Below are 10,659 nucleotides of genomic sequence, written 5' to 3' on the forward strand. Positions count from 1 at the left end.
CCCTGATAATAAAACTCACCATGGAGGAGCAAATTATACAGAAGCGCTGGAAAACAGAGAAGCTGAAGCTGCTAGATGGGTTCCTTACAAAGGTCGATGGGGACCCGGGCACGCCTATCTCAACCGTTGACAAACCATCTGCAATGAGTAAAGGAAGTGTGGACCGTTGTCGAGATTCCGGAGCTACATCCCGACCATTTCGAAAGCGAATTGATTATATCTCGGACCGTAAACTTAAACACGCTAGACGAGCGAGAGGTCAAGAAGGATCTCTATCGGAGATGCAACGCAACCTCGAGAAGAAGCCTGATGTTAGCAATGAAGTTTTTCAGATAGACTTGCATAAAAGCGATTTCACTTCTGTAAGTATCTTTTGGTGGAAAATAATATGTTTAACCTCTTATTCACTTATTCCTTAGCTTAACATTCCTATACGAAGAGTAAATCCCCTGAGACTGTACTTTGCTATAGGAGCTTAAGGAATATACACGGGCGTCTTTCTAGACATAAGCAGAGCATTYAATAAAGTCTACAATGGTGTATCGTTMTGGTACAGAAGGGATAGAGCCAGCTATCATCGYATCGCTCTACTAAGCTGCAGACGGATTAAYGCATAATTGAACGAAACCAGATGTCGCCAACAAAAGGGTGTACTGTCGCCTCTCCTGTGGTTACTTGTAGCAAACAAACTTCTGAGAAAATTTGAAGGAACAGCCCCCAGACTGATAGCGTACGCAAACGACACAGCTGAACTAGTGAAGGGCGAGGTCGTAGACAAAATTAGTAGCCTGATGAATAACGTTCAGTCATAAACCTATGAGCAGTTTTTGACAGAAATACAGTACGGAAAACCGTTTGGAGCGAATGCAATGGCCTGCTACTCTCTGCATAGCGGGAGCACTAAGAATCCCTCCAATGGATACCCTTGAAAGGTTACTCAACCTACCGCCAATTGACATTGTAGTTGAAATCAGCTGCAATATTGGTGGCACTAGGTGAGTTTTCCACAAGAACCTACCGACTTAGCTCGATATCGGTGGATAAAATGGACCACGTACCTTTAAGTTTTATCTGGGAGAGAAGGTTTTAAGTCATCCTAAGAGGCCCAGGGKCACGCGAATCACCGAACTAACATATACACCTACGGATCAGAAATTACTAATGGAGTGGGCGCCGTGATCTATTCCGCGAAGCAATCTTTCAAGCTGCCGGAGTATTGCAGTATCTTCCAGGCAGAAGTCTTTGCGGTTAAGAATACTGCTGAGTTAGCTTACAACGCAGGAAATTACATAAAGAATATCAACACATACGTTGATTRGCAAGCAGTAATTAAAGCAATAATATTATATCGAATTGCATCAGAGAATGACCTTAAAAGCAGAGAGGCTGTAATTATAGTGTCTGTTGCAAAGCGGCTCTATATATACAGGTTCCAGGTCACGAGGGCCATCCGCTTGACTACCGAACTAGTTCAGGAACAACGCAAATCGTTGAAAGGTACACATTTTCCAATTTTCGAAAAGGCTGACAAACGGATAAAGGAGATGGAATCACTAAATGATATATATTCAAGATTTAAGTTCTGTAGAATGCAGTCCTGCGTGTAATTAGTAAGGACACAAACCAATACCAGTCAGCTGATTGCTGGATGATCCATATGATTGAAGTACAAAAGCCTTTAGCTTGGCTGCTACGGAGTTGCTGTACACACAAATATCTATTCGACTATGTCGGATATGTGGCGCTAGTGGAGGTGGTATTTCTGTGGCGAATTAAGTGGACATGCGATTAGATCCAATTAAGATTCCTCTTTTTAATGGTGATCTAGCGAGTTGGCTGTTCTTCAAAGATTTGTTCGAGGCACTAGTTCATAATCGTAAGGATCTGGATTCCAGTTATAAATTAAGCAAGTTACGCCAACATGTCAATGCAGACAGCGTACCCATGGTCGGTGGACTTTATACAGGCGGCTATGAAGACATGTGGCAGGAGATGAAACGGCAGTTTGATAATTCCCGCTTGTTAGTGGAATCCCATGTGCTGGGTATCCTGAATTTACCTAACCAACCCGCCGAATCCCAGAAGGGCTTGCTCGACTAGTTGACACTGTCCAAAATGTGATGCGAGCTTTAAGCGTTATGGATCTTCCGGTAAGACATTGAGACGCCCTCTTGGTGCCACTTCTGCTACCTAAATTGCCCACAATAACCAGGTATGAGTGGGGGATGAGCCTTCAGACGAACAACATACCAATGTATCAGGACTTTTTGACATTTGTTGAGAAGCGTGCCAACAATTTGCCTCAAGGGGCTACGAACGGTACAACAACTCTTCATCAAAGACCAACCCGTCGCGTTAAGGCTAACGTTGCAACGGTAAACTCATCTTCTACATTCAGTGAAAGGGGTTACGATTGTTTGCCAACTTTGCGCTAACGGACACCGAATACACAAGTGTCAACGTTTCGTTAATCTTTCCATACCGGAACGGTGGGATACAGTTAGGAGTCTCTCATTATGTTTCAACTCCCTTGGAAGTGATCATGGATCTCGTGATTGTACATCGCGGGATTGCTTAAGGTGCCAGCATCGTCATCATACGATGCTCTGCAAATTCAACGCTTCGAACAATTCGCCGACTATGGAGGAGGACACCAACAGTCACATAACCAATCGGAATATATCCATGGACACACTTTCAACACAGGTGCCACAGGTATACCCACGACATCATTGACATTTGAGGAAGGTCCGGTCATTTCTCATTAATGGAGACCGGACCATTGTACTGGCGACTGCGAAGGTCATCCTGACTGATCACAATGGAGGACAATTCGCGTGTCGTGCTCTTTGCGACCTGGGATCTCAGGTGAGTCTGATTACCGATGTCACTACAAAACGTATGTGTCTTCGTAGGCGTCCAGGGGAGATACGAATTGAAGGAATTTAAACTCGAAGCTTATGTCGTGCCGACAACAACCTCCGTAACGCCAGATACGCATATAGACGAAGAAGCTTGGAGCCATTTAAAAGATTTGTCGTTAGCCGACCCAATGTTTGCCGCTCCCAGTCCGGTGTATCAGCTACTTGGTGCTGACGTACTAACGGGTCTCTTTCAGGAGGGTTTCATTCAGGGTTCTCCAGAGCAACTTTGCGCTTTAAACACTCATCTTGGTTGGGTAGTATTTGGACCAGTKYCAAGTTCTGCTCACTCCACTKTACACACATCTCTTACTGCGAAATGCGTCAACGAACAACGACTAGACAYGCTAATTAGAAGCTTCTAGGAACTCGAAGGGCCCATACAATCATACGAAATACACGTGGATGACTGTGAGACGATCTTCAACGACACAGTTACCCGTAATTTAGACGGCAGGTACCAGGTGCAAATATTATTTCGACMAGATGCTCCTGCTCTTGGAGAATCTCATCAATCGGCAGTCCGCCAGTTTCTACAACTCGAGCGGCGGCTGATGAACGCATTTATGCGAGAATACATTGCTCTCGATCACATGGAAGTTAGCAAGCAAACTTTCACCCACAAAGAAAATGGTTACTTCATACCACATCATGCGGTAACCACAAAATTTCGCGTAGTTTTCAACGCATCAGCGAAGACATCGAATGGGACATGGTTAAACGATTGACATTTTTCTGGACCACAACTACATGCCAATATTGTCGACATCCTTCACCGTTCTCGCAAATGCGAGGTAGCCATCACTGCAGACATACAGAAGATGTTCCGACAAATACTGGTAGATAGACGACATCGCAAATGACAACAAATACTTTGGCGTGAATCGCCAAATGAACCCCTTCAAGTGTACGAATTGAAGACGGTAACCTATGGAATGGCTTGTAGTCCATTCAACGCGAATATTTTGAAACAAGGACAATTAATTTTCTGAAAGTGGAATTCCAATTCTACACACGTATTATCTGCGATAACCGATACAACAGTTTCTGCATCAGAACTGGAGTTGAAGAACTCAACCACAAAGGTATGGGGTCTTTACTGGGATAAAGTGAGCGACGAGCTCGTCTTCAAGATAGGCTTAGTTGACGACATGTCAATGCATAACAAGCGAAAAGTTTTGAGTAACGTGGCGAAATTATATGATCCAACTGGGGTATTGACATCCGTAGTCGTGGTGGCCAAACTATTCATACAGAACTTATGGAAAGCGTCTGCCATGGGATGCTGAGCTTCCTCCAGAGCTACTCAATTCATGGGTGATATTCCGCAACAGTTTATAAGGTATTACACGACTTTGTATTCCTCGTGGGCTACGTATAGGAGTGGGCTCTTTGGTGCATTTACATGGCTTTTGCGATGCTAGTCGTAAAGCGTATGCAGCAGTCATATATGTTCAAACGATCGATAAAGGTGGAACGTCACGCGCAGCTCTTGTCTCAGCGAAGACGAAGATAGCACCAATTAAGGACGTGACGATACCACGCTTCGAACTATGTGGTACTCATCTTCTAACCAAGGTGAGGGGCAACGTACCTCAAGCCTTGGGCCTACGGGACGCTCTATGTACTATTGTTTTATGCTGGATACGCAAACCACCATCCACGTTCAAACAATAGGTATCCAATCGGGTAGCTAACATTCAAGCCAATTCAGACATCAACGCTTGGAAGCACATTCGCTCGGAAACAAACCCAGCCGACTGTGCAAGCAGAGGTCTTTCTCCCGCCGTCTTAGCAGATCATCATCTTTGGTGGACCGGACCTACGGGCACTCATCATGGCGTGGGCGAAAGGCGTTTACCTTCTTTAACAGAAGACGAGGAGCACCTCTCCATTGCTGAATCTCGTGTGGTTTCCATATTCGTTTCCAGAGCTAATTACCAGTGGATTATGACATCCACGAAAGACAACAGGATACCTCTCATAGAGAAATTTAGCAAATTTACTCGTTTACTTAACACCACTGTTTGGTTAAGACGCTGGTTACCCTAATATCGTGGTTACAGGAACGATATAGTTTCTGTCGCAGACCAGGACTGGGCTTTACTTCTGCATGTTCGACAAGCACAAGGTCATCATTTCAAACAAGAAATTGGGGCTCTTGCATTGCATTCTAAAATTGTCGCTGATGCTCATACACGTTGCTTACATGGTGGAATACAGCAAATGCTTCAGTTCCTTAGACAACGTTTCTGGCTTATAGGCACACCGGCGCAAGTAAAGTTTTTCATCTGGGCCTGCACTACATGTCGTAGGCATCTTCAAATTATACAACGTCAACAAATGGCTTCGCTCCCGAAAGAGCGTGTACTAGTGGTTCCACCCTTCTCTCATAGTGGCTTGGATTACTGCGGGCCATTCCATGTTCGTGTGGGAACGGATCGCGCCACCCCGACTACAAAAACTTTTGCTGCCATATTTATTTGCGGCACATATTGAGCTGGCGGAGGACTTGAGTACACAGGCATTTATAGATGTTTACGATCGTTCCATAAGTCGACGTGGTATCTGTACCACCGTCAAATGCAATAAAGGCTTGGTTGGCATCACATGCTCAACAGCATCTGGCAGCTGAAGGTACATGTTGGAAGTTCATAACACTTTCCGCCACTCATCACGGTAGTCTATGGGAGGCAGCACTTCGTTCAGCTAAAAAGCATCTGCTGAGGGCCACAGGCAGTCAGACGATGCGTTACACTGAATTGTCTACTCTCCTGACTCGCATCGAGGCGTGTTTAAATTCAAGACCACTGATAGCTCTCTACGAGGATCCAGAAGGAGGTGTAGCTCTAACACCGGGTGACTTTCTGATCGGACGAACACTCAATTGTCGTCCAGATCCTCCATTGCTTGAAGCCAGCCACCGGTGCAGAAGTTATGCCGCCTAACAGGTCCTACGGAAGAATTACTGAACCGCGAGGGTTCAGCCGGGCAGGATGTTCCATATTTAAGTTCTGTAGAATGCAGTCTTGCGTATAATTAGTAAGGACACAAACCAATACCAGTCAGCTGATTGCTCAATGATCCATATGATTGGAGTACACAAGCCTTTAGCCGTGTATTCGAAGACTAGTAGTTTCGCTCTAACTTAATGAATTTAAATATGTAAACTATAGACATACATATAAGTATGTGCATACGTATCATGTGGTGTGATGCTACAATCCGTTAAATGTATATTTATGGAGGTTTTGAGTAAAGAAGCGGTCTATTTCGTGATAGACGGTTATACGATCCAGATGTGCTATTTTTAATTGACGGAATTCAATACAATTTTTGTACAAAATATATAATCGCTAAGATCACGTGCAAGGGAGATGAAGGAAAACTCTTAAGCTTTCTACATATGTCCGATCTTATCTAAAGCTAGGATTAGATATCTAGGAACTTCGCAGTTCAAGGGACTGAATGAAGTATCAGAATTACATATACAATTTTTATTAATCTTATTAAAAATCGTTGACGTCCTGCACGAAGTAAACTTTAACTCGGATTAATACAGCTCCTTCTGGCATTACACCGGACCAGTAGGTCAATGATGGCTTAACAGCCTGCCTTAACTTATTTAGGAGCACAAAGCACAATGATGTACCGCTACTAGAAAAATACAGTTACTAAAGTTTATTAAGATAACTCAAATATTGGCCAATATAAAGGTGTGTAGTTAGCTGGAAGTTCTAAGCTCTGTATAATAGCTATTTGGGTACATTCAGACATACTATCGTCAGAAAATCATCATCCACGAATTTCAAATATGTACGTACTATATCTCACATACACATTGACCGATGTTTTCGGACTTAAAAAGGCATACCTTAACAGCACTATGTTGCAAAATTTTATTCTGATATAAAGAAGCCGATTCCACCTATTTTTACATTTTCACTAAAAATATTTCCTGTATCAAATTTGGTGCTGCAAGATTAATGCAAGATTTTAATTTGTCGTCATTTCAATTAATCTCTGTACAGTGACGAAGTTAAAACACTGTTTAAAGTCTCGTCATCACTTATGCATTCATAATTCTGTTTATATACATTTAGTGTCATTGAAAATCGGACAGCAAGTAAAATTTCAAGTTTTCTTGCGCAAAATTATATGTTGTATCTTTGTTATTATAGTTAATAGAGTTAAGACCAAAATGCAATCGGAATTATTTTTTAAGTTTTTCCCAGTCTTTTGTCAAACGAGCACTATTGCTCAAAGTTTGTCAAAGAGGGTATAACTGAAAATCGTACAGCTGACTAATAATTGGAAAATTTCGGTTATTCCTCAATTTAATTCAATCAATTATTGATTTGAATCGGTTTATATTTTGTATTCAAGTGGTCATTGAAGTAATTTTTATATAAAATATACAAAATTTTGGTAAAATCAAGAAAACGACTATTGATATCCGCGAGTTGGCAGTTAACCAATACAAAAACGATGAATTGTATGAAGAAATCGTCAAAAKAGTACATTGGTGTGGAAGTACTATTAAGTATATTATTGCAAGACATAAAAATGAAAATCGGGTGGCAAACATGACAAAAATCAGAAAAGAAATACCTGACTCGACTTCAAAAAATCGATTTTTTGAGGATTTTTTTCGGAGGGAAAGATATAAGTGATCAAAGCAAAATTTCTAGGGTTTATAGTTATGTATTTAAACATCATTCACACATTTTTTAGAGCCGAAATCTTTGACATTCTGCATTGGACGGTGGGCAGGATGCAGGTCCCAATTTCAAAGATTCATATTTTTTTAATAATTTATCTTCTAGTTGAACTAAGAAAATTTCCAAAARAAGTTTAAATATATAAAAATTTTTAAAATTTAAAAAGGTTTTTAACCAAGCAAATTTTACTATATGTTGTTTAAACTTATGTTCAAAGTTGACATTTCTTACTTTTTTTTAGTTTAAATAGAAGATAATTTAATGCCAAAGATAATAAACTTTGCCCCAAACGTTTAGTTTTTGTTTTCTATCCTTCCCACTAATTAAGAAAAATCCTAAAAATGAAAAATCGAAAAGCGCTCGGTCATTATTCTCCTTCTAGTTTCTAAATCTAAGATGTTTATGTCCGAAAGTAAAGTAAGTGTGCAAGCACATTCTACAAGAATCTGGGCACTCTACAATTGTCCAAAAATGATGAAAACTCCAGCCCCCTCCCCAGATTTCAACAGCATTGAACATTGGAATCATGGTATTGAATCATTGGACCAAAAAATTTAATCTCTGTCAATTTCGAACATTTCAGCCTTAAAAACGCGCTCCGTAGTGCATGGAGTAAAATATCCCCAGATTCAATGCCCAAACGTCTAAAATCTGCTGGAACTAACAAAGGTTTTCCAACTAAAAATTAAATACAAGTTTACAGCATTGAAATTAATATAAGTATCGTTTTTGTACATTTAAAAACAAAAAAGCTGCACTGTACGATTTTTACTGATTGATTATTACTTTGCCAAGAGTATTCTTCTTTTCTTTACTGGCGTAGACACCGCTTTCGCGATTATAGTCGAGTTAACAACAGCGCCCTAGTCGTTTTTTCTTTTCGCTATGCCAATTGGATATTCCAAGTGAAGCCAGGTCCTTTTCCACTTGGTTCTTCCAAAGGAGTGGATGTCTTCCTCTTCCTCGGCGGGTACTGCGTCAAATACTTCAGAGCTGGAGTGTTTTTGTCCATTCGGACAACATGGCCTAGCCAGCGTAGCCGCTGTCTTTTAATTCGTTGAACTATGTCAATGTCGTCGTGTATCTATAGGGGTCATCGAATGTGATATTCGCCGTTGACATTGCGCAAAGGACCCAAATCTTTCGCAGAAACTCTTTCTCGAAAATCGCAACGTCGACTCATCAGTTGTTGTCATCTTCCAAGCCACTTCAAAGTTATGATTGTCAACAGTGAYGTGAGAGCCAAGTCGCGAGTGCGACGACTGTTTGTTTGATGACAGGARATATTTCGTTTTGCTCTCGTTCACTGCCAGATCTACTGGCTTTGCTTCCTTGTCCAGTTTGGAGAAAGCAGAACTAACGGCGCGGGTGTTGAGGTCGATGATATCAATATCATCGGCATACGCCAGCAGCTGTACACTCTTATAAAAGATGGTAYCTGCTCGATTAAGTTCTGCAGCTCGAATTATTTTCTCCAGCAGCAGATTGAAGAAGTCGCACGATAAGGAGTTGCATTGTCTGAAACCCAGTTTGGTATCGAACGGCTCGGAGAGCTCCTTCCTGACAGAGCTTTTGGTCTTGCTCAACGTCATTTTGCACAGCCGAATTAGTTTTGCGGGGATACCCAATTCAGACATCGCGGCATAAAGGCAGTTCCTTTTCGTGCTGTCGAAAGCAGGTTTGAAATCGACGAAGAGGTGGTGTGAGTCTAGTCTCCTTTCACGGATCTTTTCCAAGATTTGGCGCATGGTGAATATTTGGTTGATTGTTGATTTGTCAGGTCTAAAGCCACACTGATAAGGTCCAATCAGTTTCTTGACGGCGGGCCTTAATCTTTCACACAATACGCTCGATAGAACCATGTATGCGATCCCATGGTAGTTGGAGCAGATTGTGAGGTCTCCCTTTTTATGGATTGGGCAGAGCACATTTAAATTCCATGCTCCTTATGCATGCTCCTTAGCAGTACTTTGCCGCCGTGTTTGAATGGATCGGCCGACAATCCATCGGCCCCCGCCGCTTTGTTGTTCTTCAGACGGGTAATTGCTATTCGAACTTCTTCATGGCCAGGAAATGGAACGTCTGCTCCATCGTCATCCATTGGGGAATCGGGTTCGTCTTCTCCTGGCGTTGTGCGTTCACTGCCATTCAGCAGGCTGGAGAAGTGTTCCCTCCATAATTTAAGTATGCTCTGGGCATCGGTGACCAGATCACCTTTGGGGGTTCTACAGGAGTGTGCTCCGGTCTTGAAACCTTCTGTAAGCAGTCGAATTTTTTAGTACAATTTTCGAGCATTAGCCCTGTCGGTCAGCTTTTCAAGCTGTCTATTTTTAAGTTTTGTGTTTAAATGAATTTAGGTTTTTACATCAAACGCCTAATAGTATATTTAATTGGATTTATCTGATATAGTTGGGAACTATACAAAAAACTGCTTAAAAAGTGTGCCTTTACGATTTTTAATGACACTTTGTGACGTGTTAAAAAGATCCGTTAGGTGAATAAAACTATTATACTCTGGATCAACATTTTACAAGTGCTCCCATTAAACGTATTATAATGTTAGATTACAAATCCGATTTTTTAAAGATATTATTTTTTTGGTTTGTTAAGATATAACTTTTTTTATACTCTTGCAACATAATGTTACAGAGTACAATAGTTTTGTTCACCTAACAGTAGTTTGTGTTACCTACAACTAATCGAAATAGATATGCAATTATACAAAAAGAAATGCTCAAATGACGAAACAGGTTGAATCTGTGCAAGCTGTAACATCAAGATAACGTAAAAAAAGGAAGAGTTCATAGATGGGCATAATCAGGCCACTGCCACAAAACACCATTGAACGAACAATTCCCACGACAGCCGGGTCTACGTACCGGAATTGACTCGGATTTCATCCGACCWYGRGYTGTCCTTTCGGCGATCTAACCCCGTTTGGATCGGTGAATGTTAATCTGTGTGTGTCGTCACTGGAGCAACGCCTTGCAGCAGGGTTGCTCCTTATCCTCCTGACT

The 10,659-nt window shown here is 41.6% G+C and overlaps 2 protein-coding genes across 3 annotated transcripts in view; both read left to right on the top strand.

Annotated features, from left to right (window-relative positions):
- LOC108971446 (protein unc-13 homolog 4B-like) overlaps nucleotides 1–10,659 on the top strand; it is a 34,122-nt gene that overhangs the window by 13,034 nt on the left and 10,429 nt on the right. The window lies entirely within an intron of this gene.
- Nucleotides 15–2,185, top strand: LOC108971445. Its single transcript, XM_018937499.1, has 2 exons — nucleotides 15–362; nucleotides 420–2,185. The coding sequence occupies exons 1-2, from the start codon at nucleotides 21–23 to the stop codon at nucleotides 477–479; spliced, it is 402 nt and encodes a 133-aa protein (XP_018793044.1). The 5' UTR covers nucleotides 15–20; the 3' UTR covers nucleotides 480–2,185.

This window comes from Bactrocera latifrons, unplaced genomic scaffold, assembly GCF_001853355.1.
Source record: "Bactrocera latifrons isolate USDA-ARS-PBARC rearing strain unplaced genomic scaffold, ASM185335v1 scaffold_342, whole genome shotgun sequence".
NCBI classification, from domain to species: Eukaryota; Metazoa; Arthropoda; class Insecta; order Diptera; family Tephritidae; genus Bactrocera; species Bactrocera latifrons.

Excerpts from the sequence above, each read along its gene's own strand:
- LOC108971445 (XM_018937499.1), top strand. The coding sequence starts at position 21 with ATGGAGGAGCAAATTATACAGAAGCGCTGGAAAACAGAGAAGCTGAAG. Across the intron at positions 363-419 it reads ATAAAAGCGATTTCACTTCT|CTTAACATTCCTATACGAAG; the intron begins GTAAGTATCTTT and ends CTTATTCCTTAG.